The 21,962-nt window shown below is 36.1% G+C and overlaps 1 protein-coding gene across 5 annotated transcripts in view; it reads left to right on the plus strand.

Annotated features, from left to right (window-relative positions):
• The first annotated feature begins 521 nt into the window (after positions 1 to 521).
• BCLAF1 (BCL2 associated transcription factor 1) overlaps positions 522 to 21,962 on the plus strand; it is a 31,259-nt gene continuing 9,818 nt past the window's right edge. Inside the window, exons 1-11 of one of the 5 annotated variants that reach the window (XR_010662473.1) lie at positions 522 to 690; positions 8,154 to 8,244; positions 9,901 to 10,014; positions 10,821 to 11,732; positions 12,974 to 13,639; positions 13,792 to 13,961; positions 16,274 to 16,379; positions 17,427 to 17,511; positions 19,942 to 20,117; positions 20,251 to 20,412; positions 21,244 to 21,374. Coding sequence is in view for 4 of the 5 variants with exons in the window: in XM_065931292.1 (XP_065787364.1) it covers positions 9,911 to 10,014; positions 10,821 to 11,732; positions 12,974 to 13,639; positions 13,792 to 13,961; positions 16,274 to 16,379; positions 17,427 to 17,511; positions 19,942 to 20,117; positions 21,244 to 21,424 (2,400 nt within the window). In the remaining variant the exon portion in view is untranslated. Of the gene's footprint in view, positions 691 to 8,153; positions 8,245 to 9,900; positions 10,015 to 10,820; positions 11,733 to 12,973; positions 13,640 to 13,791; positions 13,962 to 16,273; positions 16,380 to 17,426; positions 17,512 to 19,941; positions 20,118 to 20,250; positions 20,413 to 21,243; positions 21,425 to 21,962 lie in introns of those variants that run through there. The other 4 variants (XM_065931293.1, XM_065931292.1, XM_065931291.1 and 1 more) reach the window with 4 other exon arrangements.

The raw sequence follows: 21,962 nt of genomic DNA on the forward strand, positions 1-21,962 counted from the left end.
GGTGTGACGCCACTAAAGAAACGGACGCAGATCGTGGCCATTTTTCTACTTTCTAAGTGCGTCTGGCATATTTTCTATCAAACAAAAAGCGACACTTCCTAGTTTCCAGTTGGCGTCTGAGGAAAAACTCGGCGCTTCCTGGCAGAGACAGACGCAGTGTGCTAATAAAGTCGGTGTCTTTTCCTCAGTGTGAAATTATCCTTTTGTTTCCGGCCTCGTCAGAGTTGGTCCCACGGAAAAAATAGACCAGACGAGCAAAAGTGGGGACAAGAGAGGTCCGGAGGGTTCGCTCAATGCAAACCAGAACAGTGCATCCTACGGTGTGAAACCACGACCCCACAACACCAAAAACACCCCGCCCACTTTCTACCGCCACCCTGGCGGAGGCGGCTGATGAAGACCGGAAGGCGGAGCCGCCAGATCATCGCGCGAGACCAGTCGCGCGACTTCCCAGAAAGCCTCAGGCAACATCTTTACCGCGGCCGGAGAGAGGGTTTAGGGCGGCGGGGTGGGTGGGGCTTGGTCAGATATTTAGCGGCACCGGAGGCCACGCCCCAAATCGGAAGTGACGGAGAGGAGCTAGCGCGTCGAAGATACCTCTATGGTTTTCCTCCCGTTCTTGAGTGGGGAAATGGCCGCTGTGTAGTTACCGGTGAGATAAGTCCCGGGAACCGTCCTTCGGCGTGTCAGGTAGGCCTTGCGTTGAGTTCAGATAACTCAAAAGGCAGTGAATATCGAGGAGGAATGAATATTACTGAATCTTTTGTTGGCAGTGGCGGGTTGGTGGTGACAGGAGAGCCCAGGAGACGTTGCGCCGTTATTTATGCGTCCCCCAGTCAGTTTCCCTCAGGCTTTCGAGGCACTACGGGCCGAAAAGGTGGGGGGTGGGGTGAGCAGCGAGAACCGTGCGCGCGCGCGCGCCTGGGAGTCTGGCTCGAGACCCACAGACCGCGCGGCCTTCCGTGCGCTTGCGCAGATCTGCCTTTTCAACCCTTCCCCCCATTTTCCTCAGCCCGGACCTGTGCGCGTGGCCGACTGAAAGCTCGCCCCGGCGCACGCGCGCTTCCTCTTCTTTCCCTTCCCCGCCTACGGCTCCTCAGGCGGTCGGAGGTGCAACTTGTGTTCGCTTCTCATTGGCTGGAATCGCCACCTTTCTTTCCGGCCTGAGAGGCTTGGACAAAATAACTAACCTGCAACAAAGTGCTTTGGGTAGGTTAACCACTTTTCGTGCCGTCTTTTAACTCCTTTAACCCGGCTTCACGCTCCCGGCCGGTTTTCGCCTTGATTTTGTTACTCTAGTTTGTCCTAGGATCTCGTTCCGCACTCTCTGACCCCGGCATCCGCCTCCGGCTTTCCGGGTTGCGGGAAAATTTTCTTCGGGTCCCCCTGGTTACTGTGATTTGAAGCGAGAGTGCACTCTTGACTCTAGGATTTGGTGCCTAGTTACTAGCTTGGGCAGCGGCCTCAGCCAATGGATGTAAGGACGGCCCTGCCACCTCCGGGGCTAAAGGGCAATTCTGCAGTACCCGCGAGGCCACGTCCTTCCAGATTAACCATTGTACCTTGTTAGAAAAGTTGCATCCGCGATTGGTGGTATAAATGGTTGGGTGGGAGTGGTGAGTTGAGGTTAGGGACTTTGCATCATAAAGCCGTGATTGACTTTATTTAAGTTTTAAGGTGTATCTTGTCAGAATCAAGCAGCAGTACTGGCAACTACTGTCCTAAGTCAAACTTTTAAAATTTATTTTATATATATATAGAGAGAGAGAGAGAAGTGAAAAAAATTGAAACTAAATTTGGAGGCAGATGTGACCAAAAATGACGTACAGAGATTAGCTCCTTCAGTCTTGTATTTTTTTGTGCAGCAGAGCCTCTTAAATTTGGGGAATATTAAAAGGCAAAATAGTTTATCTCTCACTGTGAATTCTCATTCAGATTGGATTATAGTTGGAATGGTTGGGCTACAGTTTAGACAAAGAACCTTTACATAGGAGGAAATGCTACCAGTTTATTTACAGTTTTATGTGATCCTAGACAATTTTGGATAACTTATTGAATGGAAGGATTGGGTGTCTGAAATAACTCACTTTAGGTGAGTAAACTAAAGCCTGTCTACTGATGGCAGTTAGCATCTTGTTTTAAGAATACCACACTTTCATTGTTAAATTGTGATAGTCATGGGAATCCCCCTTGATTCAGATAATTGTGGCAAAGGAAATTTTTTGGCTAGAGCTGATTCTTGAGTTGGAAGAGCAGTAGTCTTTCAGGACTTGGAGGTCTCTAAAAACTTAGGACTTGGGTAGGCTCAGGTTTAGTTCAGTGTATTGAACATGGGCGGCTACCTATACTAGGTTAGCTATGTGAGTGACGACTTGCATTAATAGTAACGGAAAGTCTTTTCACTTCTGTTTTATATAGAACTTTGTATTAGGGTTTTCCAGAAGCTACATTCAGAATCATTGGTGAAGGACAGGGAAGCCTGGCATGCTGCAGTTCATGGGGTGGCAAAGAGTTGGACACAACTTAGCAACTGAACAACCACAGCTGTGTAATTTACAGTGGTTTCTTAAGTGACAAAGAAATGGAGAAGGGAATTGGGAACTCCAACTGTCTCTGACTGCTAAGTGTAAATATTTAGGTTATAGCTGTAGGTTATGAATTTGTTCATTTTTCAATTCAAGTTTATTAAACAGCGGTTGTCGGTGTTAACCTCAGAATGTGTTTAATATTTTCTTTGCCCCCAGCTGGAAAAAAGTCTACAAACGTTGTTGTTGTTGTTCAGTTGCTCAGTCTTGTCCAACTTTTTGAGACCCCCATGGACTGCAGCATACCAGGCTTCCCTGTCCTCACCATCTCCCAGAGATTGCTCAAACCCATGTCCGTTGAATGGGTGATGCCATTGAACCATCTCGTCCTCTGTCATACTCTTCTCCTGCCTTCTTCACTCTTTCTCAGCATTAGGGCCTTTTTTAATCAGCTCTTCGCATCAGGTGGCCAAAGTGTTGGAGCTTCCTTCAGTCCTTCCAGTGAATATTCAGGACCAATTTCCTTTAGGATTGACTGGTTGGATCTCCTTGCAGTTCAAGGTCCCTTGAGTCTTCTCCAACACCACAGTTCAAAAGCATCAGTTCTTCTATGCTTAGCCTTCTTTATGGTCCAATTCTCACATCCATTCATGTCTACCGGAAAAACCATGGCATTGAATAGGTGGACCTTTGTTGGCAAAATAATGTCTCTGCTTTTTAATATGCTGTCCAAGTTGGTCATAGCTTTTCTTCCAAGGAGCAAGTGTTTTTTAATTTCATGGCTGCAGTCACTACCTGCAGTGATTTTGGAGCCCAAGAAAATAAAGTCTGTTTCCATGGTTTCCCCATCTATTTGCATGAAGTGATGAGATTGGATGCCATGATCGTCATTTTTTCAGTGTTGAGTTTTAAGCCAACTTTTTCACTCTCCATTTTCATCAAGAGGGTCTTTAGTTCTTCTTTGCTTTCTGCCATAAGGGTGGTGTCATCTGCATATCTGAGGTTATTGATATTTCTCCCGGCAATCTTGATTCCAGCTTGTGTTTCATCCAGCCTGGCATTTTGCGTGATGTACTCTGTATAGAAGTTAAATAAGCAGGGTGACAATATACAGCCTTTGATGCAGTACTCCTTTCCCAATTTGGAACCAGTTCAGTGTTTGATACTAAGTATTTAATATTTTCTTTGCCCCTAGCTGGAAAAAAAGTCTGCAAACATTAATAATAATACAGGTTGACATTTGTGTGTTATTTTGGAATTTTCAAACCTTCAACTTTACTTGATCTAGTATTGGCTCCATATACTAGTTAAACTCAGTCGCTCAGTTGTGTCTGACTCTTTGCAACCCCATAGACTGCAGCATGCTAGGCTTCCCTGTCTACCACCACCTCTTGGACCTTATTCAGACTCAAGTCCATCGAGTCGCTGATGCCATCCAACCATCTCATTCTCTGTCGTCCCCTTCTCCTGCCTTCAATCTTTCCCAGCATCAGGGTCTTTTCCAATGAGTCGGTTCTTCTCCTCAGGTGGCCAAAGTATTGGAGTTTCAACTTCAGCATCAGTCCTTCCAGTGAATATTCAGGGCTGATTTCTTTTAGGATAGACTGATTGGATCCCTTTGCATTCCATGGGACTCTGAAGAGTTTTCATTGATGTCAAAGCATCAATTCTTTGACGCTTAGCTTTCTTCACAGTCCAGCACTCAGATCCGTACATGACTACTGGAAAAACCATAGCTTTGACTAGATGAACCTTTGTTGGCAAAGTAACATCTCTGCTTTTTAATATGCTGTCTAGGTTAATCATAGTTTCTCTTACAAGGAGCAAGTGTATACTAGGAGGAGGCCAAAAAAGGTGGAAAACTTTTTAGGGCCACATGAACCAGGGAGTGGCACAATCTGGTCTGGAATGCAGGTGTTCTTTTTCTCAGTTCTGTGTGCTTTTTTCTAAAGCAGGCTGACAAAGAACTAGACACAGAAGTAAAAATTATGTGACTAAACCTTTTTTTTTTTTAAAGCTTTTTCTTAAGGAAATACTCAAGCACAAAAGTAGAATATTGAACTGTTATTTAGGCTTAATAATTATCAGCATTTACCAACTTTAACATTATTTGCTTTTTTTTTGAGGATGCGTAAATATTTTCTATTGGAGTATAGGTGATTGACATTGTTGTGTTAGTTTCAGGTGTACAGTAAATGATTCAGTTATATGTGTGAAATCTGTTCTTTTTCAAATTCCAGTTTTCTGGAGTGTTTTAAAGCAAAATTCCACTTGTTTTGTTAAACATCTCTTGAGTCTAGAGCCTTAGACCACTTGGCCATCCTCACACCCTGTTAAGCATTTCTTGACTTTTTTAATAATGCTGATTAATGCTATGCCAAAAATATTAAATATTAATCGTTTGAAATGAAATTAATAAACTGCAGTTAAGACTGTTTCAGACCGGTTAATATTTGAATACATACCATGTGCCAGATAAGTTATTTCCATCTATTAATTCAGCACATTTAATCTTAAGCCCATGAGTAAGTACTGTTATTAGGTTTATTTTATATATGTGGAAAGTGAAGCTGAAAGAGATTAAGGTAATTTGTCCAAAGTTGGGTAGCTGGTTAATTGTCAAACCAGAATTTTGAACCTAGTCAGTTGGAGTAATAGTCACGGGAGGTATTTTGAGGATTATTAAAGTTATGAATAGCAGTAGTTTGCAAAAATTTGGAGCCCACATCCTGAATATGCTAAAATTAAGACTCGGCTCAAGTACTTACTGCTACTTCAACCTTCTAATTTGTCTCCCTTTTCTTTTCTCCATGTGGTTCATGCTTTATATAGCAGCCATCTTAAAATGTAAATAAATAAGATGGTGACACTTCCCTAATCAGACCGTCTAGGACCTTCCCATTATGGTTAGAGTAAAATCTCAACTCGACTCTGACCTCCTTGTTAGATGCTATTTGATTTAGTCCTTTCCTGTCTCCTGCCTTATCTTGTACCCTCTCATTGATCACAGTACCTCAGCCTTCTTATAAGTTTGTCTTGAACTGGTTAAGTTTGTGTCCCTTGCCTAGAATGCTTTTCTTGGATCTTTGGAATGTTCCTTCTCTTTAACTTAACTGTTACTTCTTTAAAAATGGTTCAGGGACCCACTGTAGTAGTCCTCCTCTCCATCTCTTGACATCACTTTGTGTTCTTTGGTTTCTCTCTTCCCCTAGCTTGAACATAAGCTCCAACAGAGAAGGGAACTTAATGTCTCACTTAAAGTGCTGTCTCCTTTGTTTAAATTCATATGAATTATGAAAACTTAAATTCATCTGAAAGGTGGGGTTAAATATGTAGCTTATGAAATTATGAGGATTAAATGAGATAATTTTATTTAAAGTCACCTAGCACAGTTCTTGGCACATGTTTGATGTTTAGTTTAATTTCCAGTAATTTGTTTTTTTCTAGTTCCCCTCTAGTTGTTTTTTGCAGGGTAGGGATCTGTCATGTCTCCCATAATATATAACAGTGCTTTGTGTATAGACTTTCATTTAAAAAAGAAAAAAGGCAAGCTGATTACAGTCTTTGTACTATCTTAAATATTTACATAGTATTAAATGTTAATTTGAAATGTATGTTATATATTATTAAATGTATTATGTGTCATATTTTATATATGATCATTGAGTTCTTGGTATGGATGCTTGAATATATTCTTCGATCATGAACAAGAAGGTACATCTGCCTAGGCTAACAGCCTACAGCCCCTCTTTCCTCACTTTGCTATTTCTAGCATATATTTTCTTGGTACTTCAGGATATCATGACTTGGAGTAAAGAGAGATTTGGCAATTGGTTCTTCTTTGGATATACAGAAACTAAACTAAGCCTTTTAGACTTGTTTGGGGTAAGTGTTGGCTAAAATGAGCCTTGTATCACTTCCAGCAGTGAATCAGCAGTATTGAACTTCTCGGTCAGAATAAAGTTTCATAACAACTTGTCAGTTTAAAAGATGAGAGTTTTTCTCTGCCCACTTGGGGGAATCTACTGTTTTTAAAACTAAACATAGGAGTACTTTAGAAATCTTTTTGTTAATGTATCCATGATCTTTTGGTTTTGCTAATTCCTATTTTGTGATATATCCCATACTTGCTAGGTTCCTATTCCTTCTTCCTATCTTAAAAATCAAATAATTCCCTTAGCTGTAAGGCCATGTATAATTAGGGGACATGTTCTTGTTTTACCAGTTTAATCTTATTTCTTTACTTTGTGTTTTCATTTTTATTACAGTTTTTCATTGGATCGATAATTAGATAAGACAGATTTTCATATTAACATGAGTTTTTTTCCCCATTTAAACTGGTTTATGAATTCCTTCAGCATTGTCACGTACAATCTTGTATTGTTTAGTTTCTGATCCCTTCGTATTTTTTGCTATGCTTTGTACATAGCTGATAATGTGTGCTAAGTCGTTTCACTCATGTCTGACTCTCTGACCCCATGAACTGTAGCCCTCCAGGTTCCTCTGTCCATGGAATTCTCCAGGCAAGAATACTAGAATAGATTGCTGTGCCGTCCTCCGGGGGATCTTCCTGACCCAGGGAACAAACCCACGTCTCTTGTGTCTCCTGCATTGGAGGCTGGTTCTTTACCACTAGCACCACCTGGGAAGCCCCATAATTGATAATAACTGAATTTTATTCATAGCGCTAAGCATTTCAGTAAATACTGAAACTGCTTAATACTTTGTGTATAACTTAAATTTATTTGCATAGTAATGTAAATTAGTTTATGAAGAGCTCTGGCTTCCAGTTGATACTTGTTTCATCTACTGGCTGTTTTCTTTTTTTTGGGAACATCTGTGTGTGTGTGTGTATATATATATATATAAATACTTTTAGGCACAAAATTATTAGAGTTACTATGATGGCTGTTACATTAATTTTAAAAATCAGCTTCAAATGAAACTGAACTATATGAAAGGAAGTGGTCAGGAGAAAATAAGATAAATAGCATTAAAGGAAACTCATACCGTAGTTGTTATAAACTGTAGCATTATGAATACTAACTGTAGATGGTAGCGGTTTAGTCACTAAGTTGTGTCCGACTCTGCGACCCCATGGACTGTAGCCTGCCAGGCTCTTCTGTCCATGGGATTCTTCAGGCAAGAATACTGTAGTGGTTTGCAGTTTCCTTCTCCAGGGGATGTTCCTGACCCAGGGATCGAACCCAGGTCTCCTGCATTGCAGGCAGATTCTTTACCCACTGAGCTGTCAGGGAAACCCCTACTGTAGATACATAATATGTTTTGATATACCAAGATGGCCTCTCACGCTAACCACTTTGGAATTTTCTGATAGGATGACAGTATAGCTTCTGTTTTCTAAAGCCCATATTGCTAAAATTAGAACTCAAATGTTCGAATTAAAGGTGCTGTAGTTTCACAGTGCACTCACTGCTGCATTCTAATTAAAATAAAAGTTAAATTTCTTTAAGCTTTTATGGTTAAAAACTTATTTCCTGATTCAGTATCCTGTTCCTGAAACATTTAGTGCCTTTATTAAAAGTTTATTGTGGTGCTGAGTGGTAATATGTTGTACATAGTGAATTTTTTACCATAATTCAATGTTTTTTTTTTAATCTTTGCTAGGAATTTAATTTCTCAGAACGTTCTCTCCAGGAAGAATCTTACAGCATCTCAAAGACTTCAGTTGACTGCTTGATCCTGCATAAAACCCAAGGTAGATGATTAGTTTTTCTAGTCTGCAGTTTGGACTTTTTAAAGAAATTGTGACTTCTGAGGTTAATGATTTAGACTGATTACACGTGATATGGTCTGAAACTTTTGTTATGGTGACGTGTATGAAGTAAGCCAGATTTTAAAAGTTTTAGGGAAAAGATTCTCTTCTGTTTCTAGGTTGTGTATCTGCTTCTACTTCTATAAACACATCTACTTAAAGACTCAGAATACACAGTTATTCAAAAATAATCAGGACAAAATAGCTCTGCTTATTTAACTTATCCTTATGCATACAAGAAGAGTTCCATAACTTAACTTTTCCCCCCCTTACAAGGGTGTTAAAGTAATTAAGTTTGATTGCTTATTACGTACTAAAAATTGTTTTAAGAATATTATATGTATCAACTCATTTAATCCTCAATACATCTTTGAGGAAGGTACTGTCTTTATATCTTAACTCACTTGGAATTAAGAGTGAGAGAAGATGTAGCTGGTGTTTGTCTCTTTGAGGACAGTTGTGTTTTATTTTGGAATAAATATTTACTTGAAACCCATTGAATTTGTCATTTATGTGGCTTTTTTGGTGAGGAACTATGCAGACATCTTTGCCTCCTCTAGTTCATTTGTTTCATAATATTGAGCAAAGTCTAGTTAGATCAAAATGGTTTAAATACATGGCAATTGAAGACTATTAGGAAAGTTTAGTGAGTTGATTTTTTTTGGAAAAAATACTTATTTTGTGTAAGTTAGTGAAAATTTGAAAATAGTTGTAGCAGGAATAAACTTGGGAGAAGTATAGGTTTTAATTTTGTAAAGAGTAGATCTTATAAATCAGTTAGTCCTGTTACTGATTTCCGTGAGGTCTGATTATTGCATTAGATACTAGCTAGTATTTAGAAAAGTTAGAATATTGGTGTACAAGTTCTCTTTTTCTTGCAGTCCCAATCTCTTCTTGGCGCAATCTCTTTAGTTTCTTATATTCTTTTTCTTCTTTTCACCAGAAAGCTATAGGGTGAACTAGGCATTGTCACATAAGTCCATTTTTATTCTACAGTTATGACCTTTGAAAGCAGAGCCGTGGGCTCCAGCTGTTCAGAGACTTAGTGACCTTTATTCTACTAGGAGACTTATCCATCACCATTCCAAACAGTATTGTATACATGGAGTGGTCAACTTAGTCCCATTTCAAAGCCATAAAGCACTTATGATGAGAGCTGGGTGGGTTTGCTCTGTTTTTTAATATTATGTCATTTGTATTTTCTTTTCAGGTTTGTTATCTGTAATACTCTGATATTATTTATCTTTTTTACAGGAGAGGTAGGCATTTGTATTGGGCATGGAATAACATCTAACGTACTGCTGCAGTCTGATGTCATTGCTCTTTCTGACTTCTGCAGCTGCTGGCTTTTTTTGGATTGAGGCACATAAGTGGAAAAGTCCATAGAAATCTTCTGTTGTGTCTTTACAATACCTGCCATGCAGGTGAAAATACAGTTTTAGTTAGGGATAATTGACTTAGTACTCACTTGAATAATAATGGGTAATATCCTTTGAGAAACTTATGTTTTATAAACTTAATTTGTATCTGAAGATAAGTAATAGAAACTGTTTCTCTTGCATTGTGATTTTAACCTTTTTTGCCCTTTCATTTGCCTAGGAGAAAAGAAATGGGTCGCTCCAATTCTAGATCACATTCTTCAAGATCAAAGTCTAGATCACAGTCTAGTTCTCGATCAAGATCAAGATCACACTCAAGGAAGAAGAGATACAGGTGAATTACTGTGCTTTTACCTCTTTAAATAATAATAATCATACCAGCTAATAGTTATGGATTGCTTAACACAGGCAGAATGCTAAATTCATTAACATGTTTTAGTCTCCAAGAACCCTGTGAGTGGATCTGTTGTTTAGAATTAGTTGAGTGGGGAAACTTTGAATGAATTTCCTGCAGATAAAGGGGAACTGTTGTAATGTTAAGAGATGAATTGGATAATGTAAGAATTATTTGGCAGTAAAGAATCTTGGCATATTATTTCATAGTTTCTTGTTTCTGACTCTGAGGTCTCAATAAGTTTATTCTTTTATATAAATATGATTGACTCTGGTTGTTTTTCTTTAAATGGTAATACATACTTAGCATGGAAAATAGAAACTACAAGTTAAAAATAAATGACCATAATGTCATTATGAATTATTATTAGTTTCTGATTTTTCTTTAGTATTTTTCTTGGCCTAACTTTTTATTACATATGCATTTAGCCAGTGGTATTTCACTAATGAATATTCTTCCATGGCATTACATATTCTTTTGACATTACCACTTTAAGTACCTGCATAAATGTAATTTGTTAATGTGTCTTATTGTTGGATGTCAGTTTTTCTCCCATTTTCTCGATATATACCTTAGAATTGAGATGTTCTTCATTGAAAATAGTCACCTTTTACTTTTATATAAATGAGGGTTTTCTAAAAAAAATAAATTTTTAGCTTTGACAACTTATTTGCATAATATATTCAATCAGAATGGTACAATGGAATAGTTTATTTTTCTTTCATTGATATTTATTTCATTTTTAGTTCTAGGTCTCGTTCCAGGACGTATTCAAGATCTCGTAGTAGAGATCGAATTTATTCTAGAGATTATCGTCGAGATTACAGAAATAATAGAGGAATGAGACGACCTTATGGGTACAGAGGAAGGGGTAGAGGGTATTATCAAGGAGGAGGAGGTAGATATCATCGAGGTGGATATAGACCTGTTTGGAATAGAAGACACTCTAGGAGTCCTCGACGAGGTCGTTCACGCTCTAGGAGTCCAAAAAGAAGATCCGTTTCTTCTCAAAGATCCCGAAGCAGATCTCGCCGATCATATAGATCCTCTAGGTCTCCAAGATCATCCTCTTCTCGTTCTTCGTCCCCTTATAGCAAGTCTCCTGTCTCTAAAAGACGAGGGTCTCAGGAAAAACAAACCAAAAAAGCTGAAGGGGAACCTCAAGAAGAGAGTCCTTTGAAAAATAAATCACAGGAGGAACCGAAAGATACATTTGAACACGACCCATCTGAATCTATTGATGAATTTAATAAATCATCGGCCACATCTGGTGATATTTGGCCTGGCCTTTCAGCTTATGATAATAGCCCCAGATCACCCCATAGTCCTTCACCAATTGCTACACCACCTAGTCAGAGTTCATCTTGCTCTGATGCCCCCATGCTCAGTACAGTACACTCTGCAAAAAACACCCCCTCTCAGCATTCACATTCCATTCAGCATAGTCCTGAAAGATCTGGGTCTGGTTCTGTTGGAAATGGATCAAGTAGATACAGTCCTTCTCAGAATAGTCCAATTCATCACATACCTTCACGAAGAAGCCCTGCAAAGACAATCACACCACAGAATGCTCCAAGAGATGAGGCTAGGGGACGTTCCTCATTTTATCCTGATGGTGGAGATCAGGAAACTGCAAAGACAGGAAAATTCTTAAAAAGGTAAAGAGTTAAGAGAATTTAGATCATAATAGTAATATTTCTCTGAATTCTGTTCAGATGTGTGTTTTCAAATTGCATTGTGATGTGTATTTAAGTATTTTTAGTCGTGACTTTTTATAAAATAATTCCAAGTTCATTGTAAAGTGTTTTAATGTTTATGAAGCTAATTCATACTCTTCATTTCATCCATTTTTTAAGTGCAGAATTAAGAATGTAAATGAGAAGTTGAGTAGCATAAAGCATAACTAATGGTTAATCTGTAAAAATTGTAAAAGCTTACAGAGATTAATTTTATAAGTGTTAAAGCATTGAAAGCTTATTTTGTCATCTTCATCATTATAATGTGACCTACATAAAATAATGCAGTTATATATTTTTGTGTGGTAGTATTAATAGTCCAGCTGCCAATTTTTAATAAATCTTCCTGACTGTAGAAAAGATAATAAATGGTATTTCTTAGTGACTCTAGTGACATTTTAGAGAGATGCTTGGTCTAAATGCTAATTTTAAGCATTGCTAAAGGTTCCTTAATGAGAATGGATTGCTAAGGTAATGTGGTTGGTTTTAAGTGAGGAAATACAGCAAGCTTGCTGTTTATGGTTTAGTGCTTCCCAACCTAAAATTAATTTTTTATTGAATTGATATGTAGTTTCTACTTAATATTGCCAGAAATCATTTTCTACTGAAAAGTATATACATGAATTATTTTGTGATTTAGATAGAATAGTAATATCTAATACTAATTACTTTGAAGTCCACTTTTTTGAACTCTTATTTATATTAGTAAATATGTTAAAGAGTGAAATTTTGAGTGGTAGCATAAGTAGAATTCAAATAGATAAATATATTAAATAGATAAGTATATTTTAAGTGTCAAATAGATAAGTGTATTACAGATAAGTTTTTAGTGGTTCTTAGTCTCAAAAATTAAGCTCTGAAAATTTGGATTTGTTAGTGCAGAATTGTGAACTATCAGCACATAGAACAAGTTTTTGAGAATGGCTTTACTTTTTTTAAACTTCAGAAGTCTTAATATGTGCATTTATTTAAAAACTCAGCACATAAGCTTTATGGATGCTTTTAATGCTTTCTATAAGTGGAATATGAAAAAAAGCAATTTTCAGTAGGATTTTTTTCCTCTTATTACTGGCCCTGTGATATTGGGAAGCACAGTTAAGTATGTAAGTGGTCCAGAATGAATGCAATCCAGAGTTACCATCCTCTTCTTTGCTTATTCACAGGTTCACAGATGAAGAGTCTAGAGTATTCCTGCTTGATAGGGGTAATACCAGGGATAAAGAGGCTTCAAAGGAGAAAGGATCAGAGAAAGGGAGGGCAGAGGGAGAATGGGAAGATCAGGAAGTTCTAGATTACTTCAGTGATAAAGAATCTGGAAAACAAAAGTTTAATGATTCAGAAGGGGATGACACAGAGGAGACAGAGGATTACAGACAGTTCAGGAAGTCAGTTCTTGCAGATCAGGGTAAAAATTTTGCTACTACGTCTCACCGGAATACTGAGGAGGAAGGACCCAAGTACAAGTCCAAAGTTTCATTGAAAGGCAATAGAGAAAGTGATGGATTTAGAGAAGAAAAAAATTACAAACTTAAAGAGACTGGATATGTAGTGGAAAGGCCTAGCACTGCAAAAGATAAGCACAAGGAAGACGACAAAAATTCTGAGAGAATAACAGTAAAGAAAGAAACTCAGTCACCTGAGCAGGTAAAGTCTGAAAAGCTCAAAGACCTCTTTGATTACAGTCCCCCTCTACACAAGAATCTGGATGCACGAGAAAAGTCTACCTTCAGAGAAGAGAGCCCACTTAGGATCAAAATGATAGCCAGTGATTCTCATCGTCCTGAAGTCAAGCTCAAAATGGCACCTGTTCCTCTTGATGATTCTAACAGGTAATCCACATTGCTCCCCAATAAATAATCTGTGGGTGGTTAGTTAATAATCCAGTTAATTATCTTATTTTCTGACCATTCTTCCCATTTTCATATTCAAACCAATGGTATATTTTGTTTGTATGTGTCTGTTTGTTACCGATATGCTCCAGACCTGCCTCCTTGACTAAAGACAGACTGCTTGCTAGTACACTTGTCCATTCTGTCAAGAAGGAGCAAGAATTCCGATCCATCTTTGACCACATTAAGTTGCCACAGGCCAGCAAAAGCACATCTGAGTCATTTATTCAACACATTGTGTCCTTGGTTCATCATGTTAAAGGTATGTTTAGTATTGTGAATTATATTTTTCTTGCAAGTAAAAAAAAATTAACAGCTGTGCATAATAATAACACACCCTAGGGCTCTATGTAGACTATTAAAATTTTGTATAAATAGCACTTCATAAATGAGATGTGTCTTGTTAACATTAACACCTATTTAAGAAAGTGATTTTTAATATTTAATAAGTGTAAGTAAAATTGAAACATACCCTGAAAATCTGTATCATGATAAAAAATGATACAGATTTATACAGTGCTGAAAGTCTTTTTGAAATATGCCATAATACTGTCTTTGAAGTTCAGAGTGCTTGCAGATTATCTTTGCATTCATAACACTTGTATTAATGTACTCTTGGCATAGACTTACAACAAAGTGGTGCAATGTTGTTACTATTATGAAGAATTTCTTTTTAACCTTTAAAGAAACTTGAAACCAGTGGGGAGGGGAAAACAGTCTTTCTGTGTTAATTTTGTATTACTTAATTTGTTATAATATTTTACTTTTTTATATGATAAATCAGAAAACTTTTATTAGGATTTTTAAAGGGGGAAAAAAGTTCAAGAAATTTAAAAGTATGCAAGGTAAGTAGCGATAATGTGAATAGTGAGTGACTAAGGATAATAATGACGACATTCCTATGAGGTCCTGGGGATGATGAAGGATGTTCTTTTCAACTGAAGTAGTGATGTTCTCTTTTCACCAGTGTCTAATTTTAGTTCCAGAGTTACTAATAATTCTCAAAGATTTTAGTTTGTGACTTTTTGGGCAAATAGATGTTATTATTTTATTTTTGTGTTTGAAAGGGAGTTTACCTTGACATAGGTTTCTTACCCAGGAATCTCCGTGGCTGTTGCTCTGAAAAGCCGTTTTTGATAAGTTTGTCTTTGGACCTGAGAAAAACTCATAGCTGAAACTTGTCACTCAGGAATTCTTCATGCACTTATTTCAAAATAGTGAAGAGTTAATGAATTTCTTTTTTACTGTAGTTATTTAAACATAGTAACAAAAGAGTTTTGCTATTTGGCTATAACTAGGTTTATGAACCAATTTGTGACCATATTACTGTGGTGCATAGAACATGAAGCATTAACATTTTTCCTTTTTTCACTTTTTTTTTTTTACCTGTCTCTACATTTTACAGTTTATTGCTGAATTTTGAGATCAGGTTTTGATAAATTTTTCCTTTTTCCTTTTTTTTTTTTTAAAGAAAAGAACTGTAGTAATGTTTCATTATTGGTATTGTGCAACCGATCTGAACAGCTCTTACTTCCTATAGAGCTGAAAATGCCCAGTGATGTTTTCTTTTTCATTGTAACTAGGTCCTGGAATATGTTTTGAAATGGCAAATCCATGTTTCAAAGTAAAATAGCTGTTGAAAGATACAGGCAAAGTTGAATCTTCTGTCTTCCTGGCAAAAATGGCATAAAAACTGAGTTGCTAGCTCAAATTCCTGGGTTTCATGGAATTATGATTGAGGCACTACCCTGGTAGTGGCCATTTCAAGTTTTAATGATTGGTTATGAGACATGTGCTGGATATTGGGCGGTAAGTTGACACAGATGTATGTTGACCTGTTAAGCAGATAGCTTGCTTCGTAATGTAACATTTCATGACTTTATACGTCTTTTCTATATTACATCAACAGCATATCTTGAAATGGTTTAAAAAAGAATTGGTGTTGATATTACTAATTTTAAAATTGTTAAAAGACAAGACAGTAATATCAAATGTACTGTCAGGTTTGCCAAGATGCCAGATTTTTGGAGTAATTAGTGTTAATTGATGTAAAAAATATTTTTCCAATTGAAGTGCCAGTATTCAGTTTTTTCTTAAATCCAGGTTTTGTTAACAACATAGTTATTGCTGAAATAATTTTGTTAGTTTATTAAAACAAGCTTTGCAAGTTATTTTAGTATTTTTTTGCTTTCTGCAAATGATTACTTGAAGTTAGCTTCATTGGTTCACATTGGCAAGGCTTAAGGACATTCACGTATTGCTTTTTGTTTACTTGAGGAAGTGTAGTGTGTTATTGAAATTGAATTAGAGACTCTTGATTTAGTATATTTATTGTTCTTGGATTATATGTAATATTGACAGAGACCTGTGAGGAACTTTGCATCAGTTACCTGTTGAGGTACAAGAAGTTACATGGGCCAGGGTAGGAGTTCTTTGTAACACTTGATTCTCTTCTACTAGGTGTCTTGAGTATTTTTATTTTCTATTCACCTGCTATATGCCCTTCTGTCACAATTGAAAATTCCTCTTAAGGTAAAGGTAACTAATTGGGCAGTGTTTCTCCTAAATCAACAGAGCAATACTTCAAATCATCTTCAATGACCCTAAACGAGAGGTTCACGTCGTATCAGAAAGCCACTGAAGAACATAGTGCCAGGCAAAAGAGCCCTGAGATACACAGGTATGTATGCTGGGCATGTGAAAGTGTTGTTTTGCTGGGAAGACACTGTTAGACAAGTTCATGTTGAAATTATAGATAAGATACATCAAACTACATGGGTATCATGACTCAAATGAAAGTTTGTAATTTACAATTTCTTTTTAATTTTCAGTTTATTTGGTTAAAACTGGTTGTTAGAACTTAAAATACTCACTCTTATCACTTCCCAGTATGGAATTAAATAGTTACCAATTTGTCTTTTGGGAGGGGGTTGGATGCCTAGAGTAAGTAAACTTTGAGTTTTGTTCACTTCCAGTAAGTTTGTAAAATAAAAATGCTTGGTGAGATAAAATTGTTCCTTGTGAAAAGATCATGAGTTTGAAGTCAGATATGTTCAATTCCTTGTTCTCACTTAATTGCATTGTGATAAAAACGTTATTTAATCTCTGAATTTTTTTTTTTCCATCTACAAATAAGAATAACAAATAAAATATCCTGTTTTGCAGGATGATGGTGAGAGTTAGTATTAATTGTAAAGTATCTAATTCAGTGCTTAATACATAGTAGGTATGGTTTTGGTGGTCACTGCTGAAGAGGCACTGGGAAGACTCAACTGACAGTAGCTTAAGAATGCAAGGAGAGGCACAGAGCAAAACTAGAGATACTGAGTGTGTAAAAAGATCGGAGATCACTTAAGAACGAATAATCCTACTTGTGTATTCGTTGATACTGGTGTATTATAATCACATGCTGATACTTACATGATAATATTCATTTTAATCAAAAAAGGTTTTTCTTTTTTGATGATTAAAGTAAGCTTGATGTCTTAAAAGATCAGGCTTCATTTGTGGACAAATAATTGGAGGCATTTTAATTTATTTTTAATAAATTCATTTTTATTTCTTAATTATCTATTAGGAATTAGATTAATAATCTTGCTATACTAAATTTAGTCTACTGGGAGAGAAACAACTGTCTGGTATTCCCTTTACAAAAATGGACAAATTTTAGGAATTTGTGGAATCATAAAATCAATGTGACTACAAATAGACTTTATTTTACATTAAGGAGAATTGACATCTCTCCAAGTGCCCTGAGGAAGCATACCCGTTTAGCAGGGGAAGAGAGAGTTTTTAAAGAAGAAAATCAAAAGGTATGTTTTGAATGCACTTTTTCTTTTCCATGTTAACTTCTGGTTAGTTAATGATATTGTTCTAATAAGCAGTTTGTCTAGGCAAAATGTTTATAGACATCATCTATTTATAACTTGTAAATGTATTTTTTATATATATATATATGTATCTGTGGTAGTGTGTATCTAGTGTTGCTTCCTAGACAAAATTAAGCTCACCCTTTACTATATGTTAAACCTAGAATAACTATTTTAAATGCTAATGAAAGGAAAAAACTATTTCTAAGAAAAAGGCAAAGAATCAGTGAGTAAACAGGAAAATTATAACAGCAAAGATACACATTATATAAAGGTTTCTCTTAGAGGTGAAATGGGTGATCCAGAATAAATATTCCTTCATTTATGTGTGCCTAAATTAATATCTTTAGGTTCTTCAAAGAGAGAACAAGAAGTAATCGCCATGCTACTGGGTGTTTTTGATCTGGACTAGGAAATAAGCATTCTAAAAACTGGTTTACAAATGAACACTTGCAATAAAAACTGTGTTACTATTGGAATATTTGTAGATTTGGGGGAAGAATGCTTTTAAACTTGAGAAAGGAGTCTGAATGACTGGCGTTGGGGTCGGGCGACTCTTAAGAATGGAATTCAGTCATTAAGGGGACTCTGTCATTGATAATTTGAAATTGATATTTTCTAGGTACATTAGTCTATATGACAGGCCATAACATTTCTAGTTGAAATGTGGAGCAAGGTTAAAAGGGAGCAACTGTCTGTTGTAATGAAAAGGTTAGGGACTTGGAACGGTATTACTTGGTTCCAATTGTGGCCATTACTGAGTACTATCTTGATAATAGGAATGTGATTAGCTTTTTGGATGTCGGTTTTCTAATAAGAAAAATGAGAATACATCTGTTTTGCAGAGTTGAATAACTGGGCTGTTATAACATTGGCACTTTTATTACTAGAAGCTGTTACTAAGGGTTTTCATTTATAAGCTTTTTAATTAGGCATGCTGTTAATTTATTAAATAAGATATTTAGAGCTTAGAAAGTGGTTTCTTTGCACGGGGCACATTGATTTTGGTAAAGCAGATTCTGAGAAGTGAATGCTAATTTTGGCTTCTATTTTCAATATCTTGGGTTCAATGTTGGTTAATTTTGTTTTGCCTACAATTCAGTCTATTCTTATACTCTGACGGAGTGAGTGTCTTTCTTCTCTCTTCATTATTCAGACCAGATTTTGACCTAGAGGAGGGAAAATAGTGATAACTAATGGAAGGATAAGAGGAAAAGACATTGCTTTTTATCCTTTATCTTCCTATCTGAATGAACAATTAACATACATGTAATAGTGTGTAGTTTACATATATAGTTTGGTGTTTACAAAGTACTTCCACCTACACTGTTACCCATGGACTTGGCAATAGCATATTACTAGGTAAATAGGAAGGATTTTGCTCTTGAGTAGATTTTTCTCATAACTGTGGGAGCAAATAGGTGAGTAGTTGATACCATTTGGACATATACTTCCAGTTTTAGGAATGTTTATGAACATTGTAGCTAGACTTCCCAGAGTAAGTACTTCTTATTGTTGAATACTAGCAAGGATGTCCACATTGCTTAGCATCTTACTGATGTATAATTTTTCTTCATTCCTAGATGCCTCTTTCCATCTTCCTAAATTATATAGTATTTGAAAAAGCAATGGAACAAGAAGGAGGTGAATTGTGACCCAGTTAAACTAATGTCCGTTGCAATACCTGAATTGAGAAAGGGCAGTATATGGCCCAGATACTGAGTACAGGATTGGGAATGAATCTTTCTGGCTTTGTTTCTACCCTTGTTCAACCTCAGTTGGTTTCATTAATCATATTATGTTTGCATGTTATGGAAAATACAGAATATTTAACTTTTAAAATGATTTTTATTGGGTTGGTCAACTAATTTGGGAAGAACTTGGTGATAATGAGGCTTAAATAATGAGAACCATTTACTTTAGGATCCCTTAACTTTACTGTCAGATGGCTATACCCACAACTGAGTATAATCTCTATCATTGTTAAAGTATATAAAAAGCTGTTTCAAAAGATGAGAGCTAATTAACGAGGATGTACCGAGTGGAAAAATAATATTTTACTTTATGAAAGTTGTTATGGATTGCTTTGAACAGAAACCTATGACGTTTTGAAGACAATTAGCTTTTAATTACTTCTCCAGTCTCGTACTTGTGTTCACAAGTGTTTAGTGAAAACAGCAAGTACGCTTTTAAACAAAAACTTAAGTATGGAAGTAGTATGTTATATTCATTCTTTTCTGCTACTAAAATGCCAGCTTAGAAACTGGCAAAAAAAAAAATTGGTATTTTATATATATATATATATATATATATATTTCTTTTTTCTCCCCTATAGTTTCCCTGAAATCTGTATTTTATATCTGTCTTTTATAGGGAGATAAAAAATTAAGATGTGATTCTGCTGATCTTCGGCATGACATAGATCGTCGGAGAAAAGAAAGAAGTAAAGAACGGGGGGATTCCAAGGGCTCCAGGGAATCCAGTGGATCAAGAAAGCAGGAAAAAACTCCAAAAGATTACAAGGAATACAAATCTTACAAAGATGACAGGTAATTGTTAAAACTGTCGGAGTTAGGTTTTAGCTTCTAATTAGCCTTTAATAATTGTCAGCTTAATTGCTTTCAATTTTGACTGTGTAATCGAATGTTTAAATTTAAACAATTAAAATTATTTGTTTTACAGCAAAAATGTATTTGTCTTTTACACGGCTTATGGTGGATGAGGACAAAAACTTTGGAATAGCAAGCTAACACTGAAAAAAAAATGACAAATTAATGTGTCCTATTATCCAGGCTACATCAGGAGGTTGGACTTCAATGCAGTGCATTTCTAGAAACAGTTTGTGTAAGAACTTTGGTTCGTTATGCTTGATTCCGCACTTTTTCAACTCATAACACCCAGAGTACAAGAATTTTAAACTGATGTCTAGTGGTTTAACATGGGAGAGATGGGGGGGAGGAAGGACTAGTTTTTTTTGAAATAGCAATGTGTATTAGGCTTTCAAAGTAATGTTTCCATGGATACTGTTAGAAGTGGTAAGAGTTATCGCAGGTATGACCTTTGTGGGTATTGCAGTAGAATCATGTATTGATCATGATAGAGTCAAGTAAATAATAGGAATGCTAAATATCATAGATAATCGTTTTTCTTGCTGTTCATTAGGTGAATGGTGGTAATTTTACTCGTGTTTTCTTAATTTATGATTAATTTTAATTTACTGGTATTTATAATGTCATATGCTTTTTATTTCAATAACGGAGTTATGGCCCAAACCTATCAACTGTTTTTACCCAGGGTTGTACAAACTGCAGTCATTTTGAAACATGGCCTTAAGGACATTCATACTTTTTCCTACTCTTCCCTTCCTTTCCTTTAAAAAAAAAAAAGCTAAAAATGTTGAAGAACTGAACTTTATATTCTTGAAGTTTCCAGACTGCTAGTTTCTAACTGGCAGGTCATAGCATGTTTTCCAGTAGTGATATAAAACAAATATTGGAGGAGAATGGAAACAGACTATGGCAAAGTTGAACACCCAATCATTTTAATTTCATGATAATTTTAATAGGGAATAGTTTCTTTGACTTGAAAAATATCCCTCTTATTGTAAGATACAGCAGGGTCTTTCTTAATCTTTTTTAAAAATAGCATATTTTTCTTGTTTCTTTTATTTTTCAGTAAACATAAAAGTAGAGAGCAAGATCATTCTCGATCTTCATCCTCTTCAGCATCACCTTCTTCTCCTAGTTCTCGAGAAGAAAAGGAGAGTAAGAAGGAAAGAGAAGAAGAATTTAAAACTCACCATGAGCTGAAAGAATACTCAGGCTTTGCAGGAGTTAGCCGACCACGAGGAACCTTTGTAAGTAATAAAATTATTTTCTGTCTTTGACAGAACTTTAGAGCACTGTACATAAGGAAAGTAAGATATATGATGATTTAGTCATTGTTGTGTGAGTCATTACTTCTATAGTCTTTAAAATGGTATTTGATATATCTTCATTAAGAAATGCCATTTGGGAGAGTGAGGAGGAGCTGGAGCTGGGATGATAACCTCCTTTGTATAGAAAGTAAAAAATCTATGTTTTTGCCTGATTTTAAAAGTATGCCATTTTGAGATTTAGAAACATCTCTATAACTTAATAACTTTGGAATCAGTAACTGCATAGTGCTTAGAGACCCAAGAGTCAAAGGAAGTTAATGATTTAGATCCATTTCTTTAATTACTTTTTTATTAATAAGAACATGTCTTGAAACAAAAAAAATCCATGTTTGTATTAACAACTATTTTCATTTTTGCCTGTTCAAGTTCTTTTTTATATGTGTGTCAATCATAGAAATTACATGACTTTTTATCCTACCTAGTATATATATTATTATTCCCATGTTTCCATAAATTC

This window comes from Muntiacus reevesi, chromosome 3 (assembly GCF_963930625.1).
Source record: "Muntiacus reevesi chromosome 3, mMunRee1.1, whole genome shotgun sequence".
NCBI lineage: Eukaryota > Metazoa > Chordata > Mammalia > Artiodactyla > Cervidae > Muntiacus > Muntiacus reevesi.